We start from the raw sequence: 21,802 nt of genomic DNA, 5'->3' as shown, positions 1-21,802 counted from the left end.
CCTTTCAGGAGTTAGCACTGTCAGAGATGAGTTTGTTAAGGAACTTGCACTGAATACTGGTGGCAGGAGTTTTGAGGGAAGGAGGCCTGAATGATCAATTTAAAGCATTAAGGAACATCTTCCATAGCCAAAGTGCAACATCCATGGAAGATAAACTCATGGGATGGATCAGTGTACAGGCAGCTCTCACAGCTGCTACTTGCTGTATGAGCCCTGATTCAAAGGCAAAGTACGTCTCTAGCACTGAGGGCCTTTGGCATGCTGAAAGCTGTGAGTTCAATCAGTTGCTTGGTTGTGAGGTGCTTCTGCTGTGCAGGGACAAGGTCTGGTGAGTGTGTACAAATGGGGACAGCACTGAAGTGCCACTGATGAGATTGGGTGTCCTAATCCCACACAAGGGCCTGAGTTCTCTTCCAAGACCCCAGGGCCTAGCCAGTGGGTGAGGAGGAGCTAAACTGTCAGCAAGCAGGACAAGCAGCAGAATGAAGCAGGTCCACTTGAGGGCAACAAACCTTTCTCTCCAAGGCACCAGCTCAGGCTGCCTGGACTGCTTGTGGTTGCAGGTTGCTGCCCAGGTAGCAGTGGCTCTTGCCACAATTATTATGTATGATGGGGGGGCACTTGGTGGTCTACGAGGCTGGGGCCCCATGGCATCAAGTGCTGTACAAAGAGCTGTGTCTCACAGGCTTTCCCCCCCAGACCCTGGCAGAGGTTTGTCAGCGACTTGTGTGTGGTTTGCATGCCTGTTTCCTGCACCATGCCTGCCCCATGTATAAACATACCCGGTATAAGTAGATGGCAGCACCTGACACAGCTGAGTCGGTGCCTTTCACAAACACTAAATTATTTTCTTTTATTTTAAAGAGCATGAAAATTCAAATGCTGCCTCTGGCAAGTGACCCACACCTCCTCTCCCCAGTGTAAACTGATTTCTGGCCTCTTCTTACTCAGCATATTACTGGAAGTAGCAGTCTGCAAGCAGTGGTGATGCTGATGCTCCATGCCAAGCAACATTAAGCAGTCAATTTATAAAGATCAAATTAAGTTAATTTGAATTTGACTTACACCATTATGTTAATGAAACATTGATTAAGCAGGGAAGCACTGCAGTTGGGCTTGATTAATAGGAATCAGTTTGCATATTTCAAGTGTGTGTTTCTTTCCCAGATTCAGAAACACTAATAATGGAGTGGTTTGTGCTTCCCTTGTCTGGGACTGGCAACCTAACAGGCCAGCCCCCTGGGCAAAGCTCCCCTGTGGGGGCATTGTTTCTGTTTAATGAACCAGGCCCTTCTCTTTAACGTGTTAGGACTGAATTAACCCTGGCAGCAGACATTGCTACCCACAGCCTGGGATCAAAGGTGAGAGAAACCCCTGGGAGTAGAGTCTGGAGGAGCTGTTTCTGCCAGGCCCTGAATCAGGGAAGCGTGTGTTTAATGTGTTTAATATGTGCTTGACCTGACCATGTGCCCAAGCATCTTTCTGAGTAGAGATGCCCTTCCCTAAGTAAAGCACCCAGTGACCTGCGGGATGAAGACCCAAGTTGTGGTGTGCCGAGACCTACAACAGAGGCATGCTAGTCCAGTCTCTCCACAGCCAGTAGTCTCCAAGGATGCTGAAGGAGGTCCTGTAAAGGGACAGGCAGAAGCTTCAACTCACCAGCCTGGGGGACTGATGCAGAAGTGGGATTCCTCTTCTCCTGGCCCTAGAGAGTACACCCCTCTCTGACCACAGGCCTCCAGCTTTTTCCCAGCTCAGGGCATAGTGGCACAGCTCCCCCATTATTAGACAGGGGAGCGTGGGGTTGCCTGCCTTCATTCTTCCCAGTTTTCAGTGTTATCACTGTCTTAGGGAATTGTTAGTGTCTTGGAGAATATCCTTTTCTTTCCCCAGTGGAACTTCCCAGTGTTTCTTAGGGGGAAATGGAAGCAGGAGCCAGAATCTGAACAGTTCTTGGGGTTGTTCTGGGGATTCTGGGCTTGCAGAGTCTTAAATAATTAAACTGGGCCCCTGCCATGGTCCCGAGGGGAACTATGCATTTACTTGCTTTTCTGTGCATGTGGTGGGGATAACACTTAGGGGTGGCTGCTAGTTTAGTTTCAGAGGAAAGAGGCAGAGGTGGTAGCTGGCACAAATGTCAGGTGGTTGTGCAGCCTCCAGCTGCATGTGGAGTAGGTGGAGGGGCCCAGGGAGGAGAAGTGCTTTGAGATGTTCAGAGGAAGACATGGGAGCTGTCTAATCTTTGTTTGGGGCTTGACCTCAGGGAGGCCTACGCAGCACTTATTCTCATTGGGAGCACCTACTGCCTGTCCCAGCAGTGACTGTCCTGGACCTAAACATGGGTGGGCAAGTATGGATGCTTATTTTAGGGAAGGGGACAGTGCTTGATCCCAGCACTTTGGTGCTCTATGTGCTTTTCAGAAGGTCTTCTGCACAAGTGCAGCAAGCAGCACAGGGTTCTGCAAACCCAGCTGGGCCTTGCCTTCCCTGAGGAACTAGGGTTCACCATTGCAGTGATGTTGCATGTCTATAGGTTTCATTGATTCCCCCTTGAGCTGTTGTAGTGAGCACCAATAAAAATGGGCTTGTAGAATCCATCCTTTGGATTCTTATTTTACACAGTGGATTCTGGGCACCTGGATGCACAGGCTTAGTCCAGTCATCATTGAACCTGCTTTTTCCAGCTAGGCTAAAGGATAGCGCTGTGGCTTGTGCCAGGAGAACTGGGGGAAGGTCAGGGAGCTTGAGAGGGATTGGGGAGTTCTGGAGAAAGCAGGGGAAGGGACCTCTCCTAAATAATGAGCAACTGAAAACAGCTGAACTTTAAAGGCCACAGGACAGGACAGAGGAAAAAGTAGTGATTGCTTGTTTGCAAGGGTTGCAGCTGATGGAAGCAAGATTACTGTCCTCCAACCATCTGCGGGATGCAGCCCTGTGTCACAGCTGCTCTGGGGAAGAGTTATACAGCTTCAGATAGCAAGGCTGGGCCACATGGTCCTGAGTGAGTTTTATAAGGAGGAGGTAGAGGTGCTAGGGTGATGCTCCTTCCCCCTTTGCACCAGGTGGGGAAGGGACACCTGCTGTCCTGGTGAGGATCAGTGTACCATCACACCAGGCACTATGCACATATACTACTAAGCCAGGTCCTGCCCCAAATTGCTCACAGTCCTGAAATCAGAAATTGTTTTCTGACGGGATCCCACTTGTGATGCCCTGTCGGAGAAGTGGGGAAACCAGCACCTGGGCAGACAGGGAGAAGGGTCTTGCAGATCCTGCTACACAGATCCAAACTCGATGATCCATGCCTCTGTCAGCATCTAGTTCTGAGGCTGCTCCTCCTTTGGAGAGGCATCCTGGTGCCCAGCTGCCACCCTTGGGACCCTTCCTGACTCACCCCACACTTCTCCTTTCTGATAAACTGTTCCATCATTAATTTATCTCCTCCTCCAAGGCTGACTCCTCTCCAGTCCAGCAGTTGGATGCTCTAAATACACCCCTTGCTCCTTCTTACTCCCCGCTTCCCCCCCAAGCCCACAGCAGTGCCTTCAGAGCAGCTTACATGCATCTGGAACCTGAGTGTTCCCAGCCCATCCTTGCTCACTGAAGAGTAAGGATATAGGGGAAGGGCTGGCCAGCTATAGTGCTGGGGCTCCATGCCCCCAAGTGCACACTGTTTGGGTCATGTTCAGAGCACTGCAAGCCCAGGAGCAGGTGACCTAGTCTCTTGCGTGGCAGTGGGGATCCCTAAACTTGGGGCTCCTGCCCCAGCCTCTCCAGTGCACCACCAGCTTGGGGGACCTGTAGCCACACAGGATCTCTCTTTGAAAAGAGCTGAGCCAAACACATCACTAACCATTGGGCACCAGGCTGGACCCTGACCATGGGCTTGGTGTGCTGCAGAGCCCCTGAGGCAAGCAGCAGGCCTGCTGGGTGGGGCTGCTCCTGGCTCCAAGGCCCTGACGCACTGGGATTTGGTGCCCAGGTGGTGAGCTTCGCCAGCCTCAAGTCCGACATGGCGTATGCCTGGATGGTGCTGTGTGTCATCTGGTGCTCCATCGTCCAGGCCATCCTCCTCCCCCTCTTCCTCTGGGCCTGTGACCGCTACCGAGCAGATGTCAAGTCCGTCTGGGAGAAGTGCATAGCCATCATGTCCAATGACGACGTTGATGAAGGTAAGGCTGAGCCGCTCTCCAGTGCTGTCATATGGCAGCAAGCCACAGGTGCCCCATGGGCAGTGTGCTTGCACCTGCCACCAGTGAGAGCATGCCAGGGTTGCTGGTGCCCTGGAACCGAGCACTGAGGGCTCACTGTGTAGTATTTCACAAACCTTTTTGGAAATGCAGTTGGGGGGGCGGGGGACAGGGGTGGGGGGAAGAGCTCCATAGTCTGTCTTTGTGCGCAACAGGAGCCACAGGGAAACCTGGTCAGGTGGGTTGCATGCCAGCAGTTTCCCCCCAAATAGCCTTTCCAGGCATTGTCCTGCTGTGGATCGTGGCTACATTGCATTCTCCTACCTTCTGCAACAGGCTGGAGTGCAAGTGAAGGCAGAAACTTGGGGGTGGGGCAGGGTGCTGGGGGCGCCTCTAACTGAATTTCTGGCCCTACTGCCTGGGGAGACATGTTCTGAAATGCCCTTCCCTTCATGGCGGCTGTGAAGTGTGAGCACATCCCTGAAGTCCTGGGGCTCATTCCCTGGAACCTGTACCCCAGGCTGCTCCCAGGGAATGGGGAAGAACTAGGATGTTGACTGCCAGGAATGGCATGTAGAGCAGGGATGGAGATTGCTCCTAATTTTACCCTGGGTGTATTTTTACCCTGTTGCTTGATTATAGCGGCAGCACTGGATCCTCAGGGAAAAAGCCTATGTGGAGCAGCACCCTTAGTACACTTGTGGGCAGGCCTCTGCCCACCTTGGCATCACAATGCCCTCCTCTTCCACAAACTAACTGGGACTTTGATGCCCTCCAGACAACAGCCTGGATGGTGCCATTCATGCAGACCTGATGTACGAGAGGCCCTACGACTACAGCTACGGGGGGGATGTCATGACATTGGACCACATTGTGAAGTATGACTTTTCGGCCCTGGAGCGGGGGATCCCCCAGGTCTATCCTCCCCGGTCAGTGCAAGAAGACAAAATGCAGTATCTCCAGGTATGGCACAGGGCTCAATAGGGGCCAGCAAGCAGCATGCATCAGAGCTTCTTAAAGTCAGAGCACTAGGGGAATTTGTTTATTAGCTTTGTATCTCACCTAGCGAGAAGGCTCTTCTACAGGCAGGACCACAGCTCAGCAGTTCTGGTGCAGTGAGACTGCTGTCCCAGCATGTACAGACAGGGAGTAGACACTTGCAGCATAGGCAGGTGCCAACTTTGGTTTTTGCCGATGGGTGCTATTTTGGGGGAGGGAGGGACTGAGCCCTGCATGTGCCCAGTAGAGGCAGCACATTACTTTAACCTGACTCGCCAAATGTTTGTAAAGATTGGGTGTTTTAGTGGGACTTCCTTGGCTTTTTTTATCTAATAGCTGATTTAATCAGCTTTAGCTAAATGAGCCAAAAAGCCCCATTGAAGCGCCTCATCTTTACAGACGCTGGGGAGCCAGGTTGAAGTAACACACTGCTTCTTCTGGTAAAGAACATTTTTTGATTTTTTTTTTATTTTTTTTTTTAACTTCTGTGAGCAGCCACAGAGATTTAACATGTAAAACCAAAACGGCTGTGGCTTATGAGTCCTGAGCACCCGCTAATTTTTTTTGTGGGTGGTTGAGCTCCAGAGTACCCGTGGAGTCAGTGCCTACCACCTGTTGTGCTGCAAAACACACTAGCAGCTCCCTTCTGCTGCACAGCAGGGCAATCCAGGTCCAGGAAGACAAGGATCGGAGTGAGAACCTGCTGGCTTCAATGGCCAGAGTCCTAGGGCAGCTGGGAATAATCTAGTTGTTGCACATCCTGCTATGCCCAAGATTGTGGGGGAAAGATGGCAGCAGACTGGGTTGCTGGGAGATTGTGCAAAGAAAGCAGGGGATGGGAACAAAACTGTTCTGTAAAAAATGAATTCCTATCTGGGTCTATTTAAAGCCCTGGGTAGAGCAGCTGCGTCACTCAGCACCTGAGCAAGGCTTACCGTAACCTTCGCTGCTGTTGACTTATTGTGCTGTGCTCTTTGCCTGGCCATAAGATGCAAAGCTCCCCTCCCCCGCCTCTGTCTGCATTTCTTTAGTATACTTGATTATAGCACTAAGCATGCTGAGGATGGCAACCCCGAGGAACTGAAGTGCAACACACAATACAATAACTCATTTCCTGGGAGTCCTCCATGTGAATTAACAGCCTGCCAGGATGACTCTGGCATTCTAATGGGCAGAAAAATCAGTCATAATTTACAGGGACACAGCTGATTTTCACAGCTGCCCCACTGCACTCTGGTTGCTTTACACAAATGCTCATGCAGGGTGCTATGCCAGGCCCACCCTACACTGTTACCTTGTAAATACCAAATGAACTTCTTGCATTTGCTTTCATCTGTACACAAGAGGATTCCTTGACAGGAGGATGGTGCACTGGACACCTCCATGTTGTCCTACCACATGCATCTATCACTCTTGTAGGCATCTATTACATTTGCATTTCCCTGTCTCCCATGGTCCCTCTGTGGGAATCCTAAGTCTGTCTCTCTCTGATGGTGGCAGCCCCTAAGCTTCTGCTCCTGTAACATCAGGATCCTGCCAGGGACAAGCCCCACTCCTCTGAGGACAGGCATTACTCTCAGCCTCTTTCCAGTCCCCTTGCTGTTCAAATCTGCATGTTCCCATGGGTGGTTGCTGGTGGTGTTGCAGAGAGCTCCATGTGAGTCCTGAGTCTCAAACCAAACAGGCTGAGGAAGAAAAACTGCTGTGGCTGATATTGCAAAACTCTATTCCGAGGATTTCTGCTGAAACATAGGGAGACAAAGTTCTTTGGGTAAATCCAATATCTTTTATTAGACCAGCTAAAATAGTTGGGAAAATTCTTCTTTGCTGAAACATAACACATTTTCCAAGCTGCCTTTACCATATGATCCCTCCCCACCCCCTCCCTCCTTTAACTCTGCAGGCAGGTCAATAAAATAACATGCCTCTGTTATGCTTCCGCATGGTGGTTGGGCAAAACGTCCAAGCATCTGGCAGAACACAGCCCATGGACATAATCAGTAATTGGTCCTGATTACTAAGTTGACCCATTGGGTGATGCCTGGGGGTGATCACTTGAGGGTGGACAGAACCCACTGATAAACCTTCAGCCATTAGCTTTACTTTGCATTGCCATCACATACTGAGCAGTGAGACTAAGGTGGACACTCTCCAAACAGCTTCTGCCCCAGAAGCATGTAGCTAAACCAACAGAGGGCAAAGGGGATAGGGAGGGGTGCAGAGAGAGGGTTGGGCAGCATATCAGTGGTGCAGTGGGCAAGGCTGCAAGTGTGTGGCATCCTGGGCCCAGGCCTTACCAGCTACACCCCACGTGGCAGGGCAAAGAATTCCAGGAGCGCTTGAACATGATGTGGTGACTTGGCAGCGGTCAGTTCCACATCCCCACTGAACAGAGAGCTGGAGGAAGGGGAAGATCTTAACAACCTCAGCAACAGTATTGCTGCCGCTGGTGCAACAATGGCAGCAGGCGTCATACTCCAATGGCACCTTGGTGCTGGTACCACTGCCACAGGGGATTCTTCAGGGAGCCCCAAGAATGCCTTGTGCATCTGGGAGGGAGGTGATGGGCACTGGGCCATGCTGCAGCTGGCTCAGGGGGTAGCACGGGCACCCTGCCATATGGGTGTGCACAGGGCTGTGCCACTAGGTACCCGTCCCTTGTGGTCCTGGCATGAATCCATCGCCCTGGGCAGGGCAGGGCAGACTGCCTCCTGCAGATGTTTTCTCCCCTCTCCTCCAGGTGCCCCCCATGCGGCGTTACTCTCATGATGAGACAGACATCTGGACAACAAGCCAAATCTCAGCCTACCTGCAGCGCTGGGGGGCAGGAGATGATGTGGCAGGTCTGGCCCATTTCCTTACGCCCCGACGAGACCGGCGACGCGGCAGCCTCATCTCCTGCCCTGAGGAGCGGCTGCCTCACCGCAAGCGCAGGAGGTCAGCTGAAAGCCTCCTCTCCCTCAAGCAGCTGTCCCGCGAGGACCTCTACAAGGGAGACTACAAGTGCTTCAGCCGGGAGGAGGTGGTGAACTTCATTGACGAGACCCCGCTACCCAGCCCCAGGAAGAGCCCTGGGCGTTCATCCTCCGTGTCCTTGTTCCCTGACACCTTCCTGCACCCACCCACCAGGCTGGCCGGCTTCCCCCTCACCCACTTTGAGCGGGAGCCCCAGGGGCTGCGCAGGTTCTCAGCACAAAGCCAGGGATGCAGCCTGGTTGTACCTGGGGCCCTGCGTGCCCAGGAGGACCCTGTGTGCCTCTTTCCTGAGGGGAACCGAGGCCCTTGCATAGGGCAAATCCAAATTGAACTCTGCGAGGCCCAGGCCCTGGACAACTGCCCGGCCATCATCAGCTGCTCTGAATCAGGGGGGTTTCGGACGGCTCTGAGCACCTCCTGGGGTGACCAGGAAAACCTGGGGAGAGGTGGGAACAAAGGGAGCACCACGAGCTTTTTGAGCTCCCCTTCTGCTTCCTCTGGGTACATCACATTTCACTCAGACTCCATTGGCTCAGCTTCATAGGTCCAGCAGTGCGGGGCCTGTGATGTGCATATCCCTGCCGTTTCCTTGGCACGCCAGTTTTCTATGGCTTTTCTTTTGTCTTTACAAAATGTAGTCTTGGTTTGGAACCTGGAGGTGGGCAAAGCACCAAAGAAATCCTATATAGTTCTCACACACAAAAATAAAGGGATGGGGAGGGGTTGGGAGTGGGTGGGGGAGAGACTCGTCAAACATGGATCTGCTCGGAGCATGCTGTCAGGATGCTGAGACCTGCATGCAACAGGCAGAGAATGGCCCGCTCCTCCAGGAAGCTTTCTGTGTGTGGATAGGCAACCTCAGGTGGGAGTGGGAGGATGAGGGGCAGCATGGGGCTGCTGTCCATACCTGCCTGGTGGGAGCTCAATCTAATACCATGTTCTCACCCCCTACTTACCAGTAGTAATGGTTGTGCATGTATATTTCTAGCAGTCAGTACTACACAGTTTTCTCCTTATAAGGCTGTTGTAGAAAGCCACACTCAGTTTGCTTCAGAAATAAATAAGGGCATTGTTCAATGCCCCCTGAGCGAGTGGACAGCTAAAGGAAGCAGCCTTATTCCCCGAGTACTGTAGACTTACAATGGGGCACCTTATAGTGAGGGGTCTGTGCATACCTGGGTGCATACAGGTATTGGTTATCCAAGATCTTGATCTCTTTCTGGATAAAGATGTGTAAAGCAACAACCACCAGGTGTCTGTGCTTGGGGGAACCTGCCAGCCTGGGCCAGTCATGTGTGCAGTGAGTCACGATGTCAGATGGAGACAGGCTTCAGCATATGGCATGTAGGACAACGTGATGGCAACCTGCACAGGGTGCTGCTGACAGTAGTCATTCATGCAGAGGGGAACAGCTGTAGCCACCAAGTCCAACTTTGACATTTACAAATCATTAAGGGCCTTTGTTTTTCTTCCTCTACTGACCTGATTAGAAACAAGAACCAGCCAGGGACTGCTGGGGGAGTTGGGTGGGGGGTGCAAATCTAGTGGGCCCCTTGAGGACAAAGCCTTTACAATGCTGGAAAAATGGGGGCTGTTTTGTAAGGAATGTTGATATGCTGGGCAGAATACAGGCACTGAAAGGCTTTTGTCACAAGCCAAAGGCTGAGTTAATCTCCAGCAGAACTAGAGGAGACACTGAACTTTTCTTGTCTGCCTGTCACAAAGAGAGGTGGGTCAGGAGGGAAGAAGTGCCATTTCCATTTCAATGGCTGTGTCCCAGCAGCTCTGTAACCCGCTGTTCTGTCACAATGCAGCTACCTCTAAAGAGCCAGGATAGCTCTGTTCTGGCTGGAGAAATATTAGAAAGAGAAATTGGGGGTGGGGAAGACTTTGTGTGTGTCTTTGTTTTACCAGAAGGCTGTTTGGGGAGGGACAGTGCGGGGGGGAGGGAGTTAAATTCCATTAGTGACTTTTTAGGAATGTCCAAGAGCTACTTTTTGACTATGTACAGGATGCATGTGTGTACAGTGTTCTGCATCATAGAAAGGGACTGTTAGGGTGGTTAAGAAGTATACTTAGCTCAAGAACATGGGCTCAGTATTTTGCAGCACAGGGAATTAAGTTTACTGACTACTTCCTGTATATACTTTAATGACAACTGGTACCTGACAAATAAGTGGCTGGAGCTCTAGTATATGGAGAACAGGTTCCAGCTCTTAGCCAAGCCAAACAAATGAGGGCCATTTTTTGAGATGCTGTAACAGCAGATTATCACAAAAGAATATATGGTTTGCTGACAGCATCTTCATTGCTCGTTACTGAGGCTATGTACTTTCATTCCTGTGGTGAGAGTGTGCTGGTCTGCCACTGCCTGCTGATCTGCTGCATGGGCGGGACGCACAAGAATGCAATGGTCTTATACCATGTTCAATACAGATCTCCATCTCTTTGCTTTGGGACAGTGTGAGAATAGGGAGCCAGTGCCTCCTGATTCTTTAGGCTGACATCCTGCCCAAAACAATTAATTTGTTTTCTTTAGTTTTGTCACAAATGCAAGTACAAGCTAAAGGTAAAATGGAGCTGATTTCCAGGTTGTTAAAACCATAAGGAAATATGCTTAATATGGGAAAAAGCAATGATCACCACTTCCGCCAGGCCTACTTCAGGAAGCAAGAAGAGGGTGGGTCCAGCATAGCCCACTCTGTTATCCCCTTCCTTCCCTTCTGTCTTTACAAACTGCTTCCTTCCTTTCTGTATTTACAGTCCCTTCTGTTCCCTTCTGTATTTACAACCTGGGTTCAGCTCTGACCAATTGGGTGGGGAGGGGGAAGGGATCTCATCACAGGCTGATAGGAAACCCAAATCCTTCTTGCTGCTACATTCTCTGAGGTCTCCCAGTTGTGCACAGGAAACTACTTGGAGTGCCCATAGGAAAGGGTTGAGGTTTTCTACCCATCAACACCATAGCATTTGCTGTTGTGCTCACTCAGCTTCCAGGACGTTTAGGGTGCTCTTTGTCTCCCAGAAGTCATTAGGGCACTGATTCTTACCCCAGGACTTGTGTATAGGGCAGAAGGCATGAGACTGCAAGGAGTCACTTCTGATACTTGCAGCTACCAGAGGGATTAAAAGAAAAGAACACAGGACCATTTTTTTTTTGTTTTGTTTTAGTATCAGCCTGTTAAAACAGAGGAAGAATCTTTGTTGCCGAAGTTCATATTTCACTGTTGACTCTATTGGCATGGGTCCTAGCAGAGCAGTCATGCTTCCAGCTACTGGAATGGGAGCTGAGCCACTGATTTCCATAGAGCAAGCCCTGGCCCCAGGTCTGAGTGTCATGGGCTGGATGTCAGTAAATTTAGGATGAAAATATATTCAGTTTTGGTGTTTGCAAATGCAAAGCCCAAGTGTATTAAGATAACAGCAGTACATGCGATACACAGAAGAGCAAAGCAGGACAAGCCCAAGTCGACTGCTACCAAATGTGTTTTGAAAAGCAGAAAATGAAGAGAGTGTTCTCTGACACTCCTCTTTGTCTCAGCCCTGCTGGGTCCCAGCATTGTCTCATTGCTCTTCCTTGTGTGGTTTTCCTGACACATCCCATCTCAGCGAGACTGTGAGCACTCTGAGGCAGGGACCTAGGAGTTCCTTACATATTTGCATGTGCAAAAAGCCTGGCATGCTTGCGGGCAATACTGTAATGGCAGTGATGCTAGGAGGGCTCCAGAGCAAGAAATGCAGGGTCACAGGCTTGAGTGATGACAACACCTGTCTGGTGATGCTCCTGTTTCCAGACTCAAAGTACTGTGCTTTGTCTTCGCACTGGGAACAGCACCAGGTGGGGAAGGGAGACCTGCTGGCCTGGTGAAGGTGAGTGTACCATCCCACCGGGCACTGTGCCCATGTGTACACTACTCCCAAATAAGCCAGGTGCTGCCCCAAATTGCTCACAGTTCTGAAGTCAGAAGGGATCCCACTTGTGATACCCTGTCAGAGAAGTGGGACAGATAGGAAAAAGGATGTTGCAGCTTCTGCTACGCAGATCTGACCCCAGTGGTCCATGCCTCTGTCAGCATCTAGTTCTGAGGCTGCTCCTCCTTTGGAGAGGCATCCTGGTGCCCAGCTAACACCCTTGGGACCCTTCCCCGCCTCACGCCACATTTCTCCTTTCTGATAAACTCTACCACCAACTCCTACCTCATTAATTTTTCTCCTCCTCCAAGGCTGGCTCTTCTGCAGTCTTGACAGGGACACCACTGCTGTGTCCCTCCTGCTCCCCCTTGTGGCCCCTCAGCTGAGTTGCTCCCAATGAGGCAGGAGGCAAGGATTTCTGAGGGTGGTATCTTTTACTGAACCAACTACATAGTTGGCATAGAGTTAGACAAGCTTTTAAATACAAGATATCCACAGGCCTTTTCTTCTTCCAGAGTACCCCTGGGGGACTCATCACCCCCTGTCACCTCTGTCATGACTAATATGTATACAGGGACCTAGGCATACTCTGGACTTTGTGCAGGGCTCTGCAGCGAGTTCCTGTGGCCATGGTATAAGGAGGGATACCCCCTCTGGGGCTTGCAATGCTGTTTTTGTGTGTACAGCCTGATATATACTGTAAAATAGAGTAACATGCATGCATTGGTTCCATGTAGTCTTGCATATCTTTGAGTTAGGCAAAGCATGGCCCTGGGTGAGATCTGCAGCACTAGCAGGGACCATCTGAGAACCAGCTGCAGCAAAGCTAAGGCACCTCTGCACCAGGCTCAGGAGCAATGGAACTGTGATTGGAGCCTGTGCACAGCCCTCTGGTTCTCTGATATTTCTTTCCCATTATCTCTGCTTGCCCTGGCATGGGTGTAAGCAGAAACCCTCTTCTCCGGAACCAGCCTTTTCCACGTGGAGAGGGCACTGGCCTAGAAGATCCTGTTACTTGCTCTGCCTTGGATTCGATGTATGACCATAGGCAGGTCTCTCCACTCTTTGCCTCCCCAGTGGTACTAGGATTGTATTATTTGCCTTGCTCCCAGGATGTTTGTAAGGGTTCTGACATCCCTGGGTGAAAAGTGCATGTGCAAAGTATCATTGTTACTTGGTCTTTAAATGATGCCATCAGCCATCCCAGTGTTTGACCAAACCACTTGCTTCTGTTGGTTTCATGGCACTGGTAGCAGAACTGCACTGGATTATGTGAGGAAGAAGCACACTGACACCTTGTCAGTAAGCAATGGTGGGGAAAGGAGATCCAGGAAAAGCATGAGGGCAATATATGATCTCTGTTGCGTTGGGAAGACAGGGTCAGAGACTTCTCCATTGAGAGAAATTGCAAGCAAAGCGGCACAGAAAACTGGTCTGAACCCTACAGATGCAAGCTTAATTCAAAGCAGCAGACCATTTTTCTCAAATAAATTGATTTCAGTGATGCTGATAACAGCTCCATTGACTGCACTAGACTGAAAATAAGATGCGTTTGGAAGCCAAAATTCAGTTTGCCTGCAAATGGAGTCATCACTTGAATTCTGTTTTGCTTTGAGGTTTTTGTTCTTGGCAAATCTAATCCTTGCTGTAAAAGAACAATACAGCCCCTGCCAGCAGATAACTGCAAAAGCATGAATGAAGCATTATAGACAGACCCCTGGTCCCAGTGTTACATTTAAATCCATAGTTCTCTTGCCAGACCTAAGCAAAAAATTTTCAGTCATGAAATCTTACAAAGCAGGGATACTGGGGAATGATCATCCTTCCAGCAGGTGAGTAAAGGAGGCTCTGTGGGTCAGAGGGAGCGCAAGGGGCAGGTTTCCTGTTTGAAATGCACAATATTTGTATGAACCATTCTAGCCAATTCATCTTTCAATTGCAATAAGAGAAAAGAACCACAAACCTAGAAACAATAAACAGACCATCTGAATCAACGTTGTATTTCTGTCACTAAAATTCCACCTCTGAAAAGGGATGTTGTGCCTTTAAGGATCAAAAATATTCATGCTGGTCATTTATTAATGATGCTGTAGGTGACCTCCTGGTGTTTCACCTCAAAACAAGAGAGGATCAGGCTTTAAGCAATTGTTAACAATTTGTAGTACTGTATCTTTTTAACTCTTTATAATGTCAAAAGGCAATACTTTGAGAAGAATGTTTCGTGTCACCACATCACAGAGATCCAATCCCGATTTTTACTGAATTTTGAAGAAAAAAAAGGAACACAAAGGCTGTTACATTCTTTGGGATAACTAGACAATGTCTTTTTATTGCACTCTGATTGCTGTTTTGTTAATTCCAGTAAGGTACTTTTGTTGGAACTCAAACCACTACTTTGAACTGTTCTGTGCGTACTTTGCATTTGTAAGATCCTTGTTCTCTCAGTGATGTTGATGCTTTGCAACAAATCTTTATATTGGTCCAAGTGGATTTGTCTTAAGTATACAATTTAAAACATTTTATTCACAATATTTCTGATTCATTTGTAGGTTGCTCTTTTTTGACAACTCAAGGGTTTCTCTGTAAAGGACTGAATAAAAGTTCTTTCAGTATTGTTTACACTTAACTGGCCTTGCTCCTTTTTGCATTCCCAGACCTTGGCCTGTCCCTTCCTCTCCATTTCTCCCAGTGCAAGCCAACAGCATTCCTGCCCCAGTTCTGCAACTCCTGCTCACAAGTCAGTGGGGCATGTCTGGGAGAAATCATGTTTGCCAGTAGGATGAGCTATTTCTTGTTAGATGCAGTCCTGCTCCAAAGCCATGGAGCACTTCTGATGCTCCTCCTGGAACATCCCGAGACTCTGTGTGCTGGGTGGCTCTTGGTGGACTTGTGTGCACTTCTCCAAGCAAAACCAGATTCCATGCCCTAGGGTCCTCATGGGCCCCTGCCCTTTCCCCCTCTTCCTTCCACAGTCAATAGCTATAGAGTACTTGCTTGGCAAACTGCCCTCCCGGTGTCAGTAAGTACAGGGTGAGCTGTTCAAAATGCTCGTCTGTGCCCCCTGGACATGTTCTGTACCAGTGCAGGGTGTTGGGGGGAAGCCTCTGACACTGGTGTCATCAGGGTGCCAAGCCTGCAAACTTCACCCTGCGCCCAGCACGTGTCTGCCACCGAAACACTGGAAGGATGACACCCAGTGCCAGGCACGGTTCAGGGGATGGCAGGGCCTATAGAGTCTATCACCTGGTGAGCACCCATGGGAACAGCTAAAATCAGACAACCAGGGTGACTGGCACCACAGTGGGTTGGGCTGCACCAACTCCAGGCTTTAGAGACAACCAGGCCAGGTCCACACAAGCAGGGCTGTGCCTTTGCAGCAGTACAAATAGTTACACAAATTTGTGCTGCTACTTTGTGCCACAATACACACCCCTGCCCATGTGCTTTGCAGTGGGACACACCGTCCTGCTGCTCCATGTGCTGCAAGGGGGAGAGGGGAGAGGGAGCTGGGGCACAGGTTGCCTCCGCAGGGAGGGGGCTAGCCATCCCCTGCGCTGAAGAACCCTATACCACGGCCAGCCAGGTAGTGGCACATGGAGATGGGGGAGCAGGCAGGCCAGTGCTGCTTGCTCCCCTATCTCAGCAGGCCGCGGAGCACCTGCGCCTAGGCACCTTGTGCCCCAGCCAGCAGCTCCCTGGCTAGCTGAGGCACAGTGTGCCTTGAGATGGGGGAGCAGGCAGCCTTGGGCTGGCTGCTCCCGTCTCCACAAGCCTCGGCATGGAGGCCCCATTGCAGAGCCCTCACACTGAGACACCCTGCCCCACAGCCAGCTACTCCCAGCTGGCTGGGGTGCCTCGAGACAGGGGAGTAGGCAGCCCTGGGCTGGCTCTCCCCTGGCTCAAGGCACACTGCACCTAGCTGGCTGCAGTGAAGCCCTCACGCTGAGGCTACCTGCCCCACCATCGACAGTGAGGCGCACCGTGCCCTAGCCAGCCAGGGAACGCAGGCTGCCTCAGCCTGGGGACTCCACCGCGGGAGACAGGAGAGCAGGCCACCCTGTCTCTGCCTTTGTCCTGGTGCCCCACACTTAGGTGTGGGTTGTGCTACTTTTTTTCAAAGTTTTTTTTCTTTTTCTTTTTTGCTGCTGGGAAATCCCAGTAGCAGTTTTTGCCCTGTGTTGCAAGTTAGCAGCGCGGCGCACTCATTAGCCTGCAACTTGTGCCGTTTGTGGTGCTACAAAGAGGTTTGCAGCCACAAACCACACGTGCCTGCAAGTCTGGATCCCGCCCCAGGCTCCATCAAGCCCCGCATTAAGTACCTGGGAATCGTTGCAACCAACACTTTGCCCCCGCGGCTGATTGCGCCTAGTGGCTACCGACGCCCGGGAGCGGCCGGCTGGGCGCGCCGGGCTGCTGCGAGTCCACCGAGGTAGGGTCTCCCACAGCCACGGCCGGCGTCGGTTTTCGGCCTCCAGGAGCGAGGAGTGCCCCGGGCAGGGCTACAGGGTGCGGCGAGCTCGGAGTGAGGCGGGCCGGGCCGGGCCGGGCCGGGCCGGCCACGGGGACGAGGCCGCCGCGGCTGGGCCCTGCCGGAGCGCCGGTGCAAGGCGCAGTGACGCCGCCACCTGGCGGCCGCGGGCCTCGCTGCCGGCTCGGGCTGCGGGCCTGGTGGCTCGGCTCCGCGCCCCCTCCCCGCCCGGGGCCCGCCCGAGCTGCGCCGCAGGCCGGGGCCGGTTTGTGCCGCGGGCCCGGCTGCGCTGCGCGCCGGACAAAAGACACCACTGCCGGGCACCGCCGCTGTCCCACCGCTGCTTTATTGCTCTGAGCTGCCGGTCCCGAGCTGGGGCGGCCTGCGTGAGCCGCGCGGCGCCGGGACGGGAGCGGGGCAGCAGGCCGGAGGCGCGGCACGGCGCGGGGCCGGATCGACCCGAGGTGCCTCGTCCAGCGCGGTGGAAGCCGGCTGCGGGGCTGGGGCTGCGCCCGGCCCCCGCCCAGCCCGCCCCGCTACCAGGGCCGCCAGAGCGCGCGGGCCCCGGCGGGCGCTGCGGGCCCGGGCTCTGGCCCGGCCGCCGGGGCTCGGCTCTGGGGCCGGCGGGCGGAGGCGCCGCGGGGCCTGGCAGCGCCGGCTGCGGGCGCGGGCGCGGGCTGGGCCGCGCGGGCGCGGGGCGGGGAGGCGCGCGGCCCCGCCCCCGGCCCGGCCCCGCCGCCGCTGTCCGTGGTGCTGGGCCCCGGCGGCGCGGGCAGGGCGCGGCCCAGCTCCTGCAGCAGGTGGCAGCAGGCGGCGCGGCCCGGCTCGGCGCGCAGCACGACGTGGTGCAGGCCGCCGCGGAAGGCGGCCCGGGAGTCGGCGCTCCTGAGCAGCGGGGCGCCTGCGGGGGGGAGCCGTGAGCAGAGCCGCCCCGCCGGCCTCGCCCGGGCGGCCCCGTCCCGCCCGCGCCCGCCGGGGTCCCGGCCCGCCTCACCTTGCAGGGAGCTCTGGAGGCTCCGCATGTACTTGACGCTCAGCTCCAGGATGTCCGCCTTCTCCAGCTTGCGCTTCCTGATCTGCAGGCGAGGAGGAAGGCGGCCGTGACTCCCCGTGCGCCCCGCGCCAGACAGCGCCGGGCGGCGCGGGGCGCGGCGGGCACTCACGTGCTGCGAGTAGTGCTTTTCCAGCAAAGCCTTCAGCTGCTCCAGCGAGACGTTGATGCGGGCTCGGCGCTTCTTCTCCATCAGAGGCTTGGAAATCTGCGGGGAGGGAGGATAGGGGGGCTCCAGCGCCTCCGCCTCGGCCCTGGCCGCCCCGGCCCGGCGCCCCCACCCGCGCTCCGGGCCGACCTTCCGGAAGCTGCAAAGCGGCGCCTTGCCCTGCGCCGCGGCCTGGGTGCCCATGTCCCCGCCGGTGCAGCGCGCCGCTGGGAGGCGGCAGCCCGCGCGGGACCGCGGGATTTATAGGGGCGCTGCTTTACATGTCAATGCCGCATTCAGGCGCTGGCACCTCCCCGGCGGGGCGATGCCCCGGGGGCGGGCAGCGCGGGGAAGGGGCCTCGCCGGCGCCGCTCTGATTGGAGCAGAGCGAGGGGCCCACGTCCCTCTCCCCCTCCCCGCACCGCCCGGCCCGGCCACGGTGAGCGCGGGGCACCCTCGGAGGGAGCCGCCGGGGCCGCTGCGCCGAGTCGCGACACCAAACAGGCCTCGCCCCGGCCCCGGCCCCGGCCCCAGCCCCAGCCCCAGCCTGGGCCGCTGTGCAGCGCCGAGCGCCCTCGGGCCGCAGGGCTCAGGCGGCCCGGTCTGGCCTGGGCTCTCCCCGCCGCCCCTCGGCCCCTGGCTGTCCCCCGCCTCTGCGCCCGGGCCCCAAGTGCCCAGCTTGGGCCAGCGTGCGCCGCCGTCGGGGAGAGCTTGGGCGGCAGCTGCGAGGAGGCGAAGGTCTCCCTGGAGGCCCACGGAGCGCAGCGGCGCTTGCGGGCCCGATTAGCAGCCGTCAAGTCCGCGCCATGCAGCGGTTTTCTGCTTGCTGCGAGTCAAAGGGCGCGGAGCCGAGGCGCGCAAGGGCACGTGTCCCATCACAGCGCCGGCCGCGCAGCGCCGCGGGCCCCCGCCGGGGCGGGGGGCTGCGCTGCCCTGCCCTGCGGGGCTGCACGTGGGGCCCGGCCCGAGCGAGGCTCCCCGGCTTCTCCTCGCTTGCAAAGGGCTTTGCGCTGCGACTTCCTGCCCCGCACCCGCCGCGAAGGGCTTCTGTGACCCCACCCTCGGGCCGGCCCCGCCGCAGCGCCCAGCTGTGAGCCGGCCCGGCCCGCCGGGAGCCAACCCCGCCGCGGGCCCTGGGCCAGGCCGCCCGGCTTCCTCTGAGAGCCCCTCGGGTAGTTTGTTCTCCATGCTGGCTGCGCTGCGAGCGCTGCCCCGACAGCTTTATCAGCCCCGAGGGGAGATCCCCGGGCTGCGGCCCTGCCCCGTGCTCCCCCGGGGGCCGCTCCCCCGTCGCGCAGGGAGCGGCGCGGAGCTCCGCGGCCGGCCCCCGCCCCCGGGGCCCCTCTCCCTCCTTTTCACGGCCTCGTCTGGCTGCCGCGCTGCCCCGGGGGCTGGCACCTCGGAGCGTGGAGAATCGCGGGCCCGTCTCCCGCCTTTCAGCTCCTGCAGGCCGGGGCGGCGGCGGCGGGGTGCGCCGGGGCCGGGCGGGCCTCGCCGCTGGCAGAGCCGGGCCGTGCCCGGGCCAGGGCCCGCGTCCGGCCGGCCGGGGTGCGCGGCACGCGCCCGCCCTTTGAGCGGCCGCTCCCCGGGCAGGGCCCCGCCAGGATGGCTATGGACTCTGCGCCAAGTTGTTTAAGGCTTTGCAGCAAGAAGCCGCCCCGCCCGCGCCTCGCTGCCCCGCGCGGCTCCCGGCCCATTGTGTCTCGCGGAGCGCCGCAGAGGGGCCGCTGAAAAGGCTGCGGGGATTACCGTGCAAAGCCCCTTCCTGGCGCTCTGACCCGCGAAAGGGCCCGGCCCAGCCCGCGCCGGGGGGCCATTGTGCCCCGACACGGGACATTTGACACCGCTCCGGCTTGAATTGCTAAACATCTGGCCAGCCGCGCTTAGGTCGGGGTTTGGGGGGAGGGGGGAAGCAAGGAGGGCCCGGCCCGGCCCGGCTGCCACCCAGCAGAGGAGGAGGCAGCGTTCCCCTTCCGAGGCCGGCGCTGCGCTTCCCAGGCCCCCTCGCCCCTGGGCCCGCGCCCGGGAGTCCCAGTCCGCTGGGGCACAAATAACACGGAGGGATGCCGCGTGGCCGCGAGGCGTGGACCCGCCTTGTCTCCCAGGGCGCACGTCTAAGGGGACCTCGGGGGATCCCCTAGCCGGCTCGTCGTTTATAGCAAAAGCAACAGCGCTGTTAGAGTCTTCTCACCAGCCTCCCAATAAAGGGATTTACTTCCCCTTTCTTGTGCACACACGCGCACCCGCACACAGCCGCGGGATGGCTGGAAACATGTCCCTAGTCATCTACAAAATGAAGAATCAATTTTGTGCCCTTAATAGCTATAGTAAAGGACTTTAATATACAAAGCCTGCGGTCACTGCTTGCCCTCGCCCTGCCGATTCACACATCTCCGTCTGGAAGAGCCGAGGACTTTGTTAAACCCCATGCTGATTTAAAATTCCTAGAAAAGGAACTGCTGCTGGTAGGAGCTCAAAGGGAAAGTGCACCGAGAATAATGCGGCAGTCTGCATTGTTAGGGGAATCCCCATTCTTGCTTGGAGTAATTTGTCACCTAATGATATGCTTCCTTGTCATAAATCCCTGATGGCTTCTGTAAGTCTTTCAAACGGGTTCTATTAGCAACCAAATGATCCTTGTTATGCTGATCTCAGGAGAACAAAAGCAGCCGAGGAAGCAAAGGGCACTTGGTGAAGTACTAAGGGTAATTAAACAAGACACTGCAAAGCTGAGCTTCTTTCAGGCCAGTTGATAATCGCCTCTGACTCTCAACGGTCCACTGGGCACCCGGTGGCTTAGGGTGCCCAGAGAGGAGATGGGTCTGTGAATTGGGGAAGCAGAGCTAATAATAAAATGAAGTTTGAACAGGCCTCATACTTCCCTCACTAGGATGAAATGCCTAGAACTGACCAAGGAAAGCTGGAGACTACTCGGGACCTTAGTGCCTGTAGCAAACAGGGCAGGATGTCATAGTAACTGACTCACTCTGCAGCTTGCAGGACCCCAACACCCCTGAGGTCAATGGGAGTATTGCCATGGGCTGATGTGTGGATAGGGGCCACCCAGCTCTGTGAGATGTGCGGGCAAATCAGACACTGACTCCAAAGCAAGGTTCATGGGAGTCTTAGGGAGAAAGCAGGTTCTGCGGGTGCATCACGTGTCATTATGTCCCACTTGTGTTACTATAGGGGCTGGAAGTCCTAGTTTGGATCAGGACCCCAGTTGCTGCACAAACTGCATGAACCTGGACCATTCACTTTGCCTTCCTCCACCTCCCCCAACCTGAACACTACATGAACTGGTTTGCATTTGGTGTTTTTCAGTTTGATGTGAGAAGCTGTATGTGACCTCAAAATGGAGACATATTGTAGTGCACTCCAAGGCCATGTCTAGGTGGGCATGGGTGTGTGGCATGTGGCATTGTGGACCTGTCTGTGGCACCACACACTGCACATGCAGGCTTCCCCAGCCACTACCTTGTAGCACAGGGTTTGTTTGTTGTTTTACCCCAGGGGATCCCAAGGTTAAAAAACACATGCCAAAAAAGCAGGGTGGCACACATGGCAGCAGCACATGCTGCCCAAAACCAGAGCCTGGCTGGCTGGAACCACACTCCAACTGCTTACCAGGGTCCCAGCTGGAGCTCCCCAAAGGCCCCCAGGACCCCAAGTAAGGCTGCTGGGGCCAGCACCATTGCTGGCCCCAGCCTCCCCTACCTCACCCGGGGTAACCTGCCTCAGAGCTTCCCAGCAAGTAAGAAGGGCATGGCTGTTGCTCCATTTCTTAGGAAAACAGGACTGGAAAGGCCCTTGAGGGCCACCAGGTCCAATCCCCCACATTTACAGGCAGCCATTTACCAAAGGAACCTCCAGAATTGCCGCTTCAAAACCTAGCCACAAAAGAAGATACCCAAAACACCCAGAACACCCTACTACATGCCATAGGTGAAAACATACGTAAAGGGAGACAAGGGCCCTGCCAATGCCCTGCCCCTTAAGCTTCCCGGAAATTGTATGAATAACGTGCTGGGCACATGACAGCATATTATGCTATACAC

The 21,802-nt window shown here is 54.9% G+C and overlaps 2 protein-coding genes across 4 annotated transcripts in view; one reads left to right on the top strand and one right to left on the bottom strand.

Moving 5' to 3' along the window:
- The window catches only part of GPR153 (G protein-coupled receptor 153), a 41,592-nt gene extending 26,889 nt beyond the window's left edge, over positions 1-14,703 (top strand). For all 3 annotated transcript variants that reach the window (XM_090023728.1, XM_090023726.1, XM_090023727.1), the window contains exons 4-6: positions 3,983-4,172; positions 4,969-5,153; positions 7,930-14,703. In XM_090023728.1, the coding sequence (XP_089879854.1) occupies positions 3,983-4,172; positions 4,969-5,153; positions 7,930-8,709 (1,155 nt within the window). In that variant the 3' untranslated portion in view covers positions 8,710-14,703. The remainder of the gene's footprint in view (positions 1-3,982; positions 4,173-4,968; positions 5,154-7,929) is intronic.
- Positions 14,704-16,872: 2,169 nt separating this feature from the next.
- Positions 16,873-18,004, bottom strand: HES3 (hes family bHLH transcription factor 3). Its single transcript, XM_090023730.1, has 4 exons — positions 17,895-18,004; positions 17,709-17,804; positions 17,540-17,621; positions 16,873-17,446 (listed from the first exon to the last, which is right to left on the bottom strand). The coding sequence occupies exons 1-4, from the start codon at positions 17,946-17,948 to the stop codon at positions 17,082-17,084; spliced, it is 597 nt and encodes a 198-aa protein (XP_089879856.1). The 5' UTR covers positions 17,949-18,004; the 3' UTR covers positions 16,873-17,081.
- Positions 18,005-21,802: the final 3,798 nt, after the last annotated feature.

This window comes from Crocodylus siamensis, chromosome 12 (assembly GCF_052110815.1).
Source record: "Crocodylus siamensis isolate JL-2025a chromosome 12, ASM5211081v1, whole genome shotgun sequence".
Classification (NCBI taxonomy): domain Eukaryota; kingdom Metazoa; phylum Chordata; order Crocodylia; family Crocodylidae; genus Crocodylus; species Crocodylus siamensis.
The sequence above is the reverse complement of the archived record's forward strand: the minus strand, read 5'-3'. Positions and strand labels throughout refer to the sequence as shown.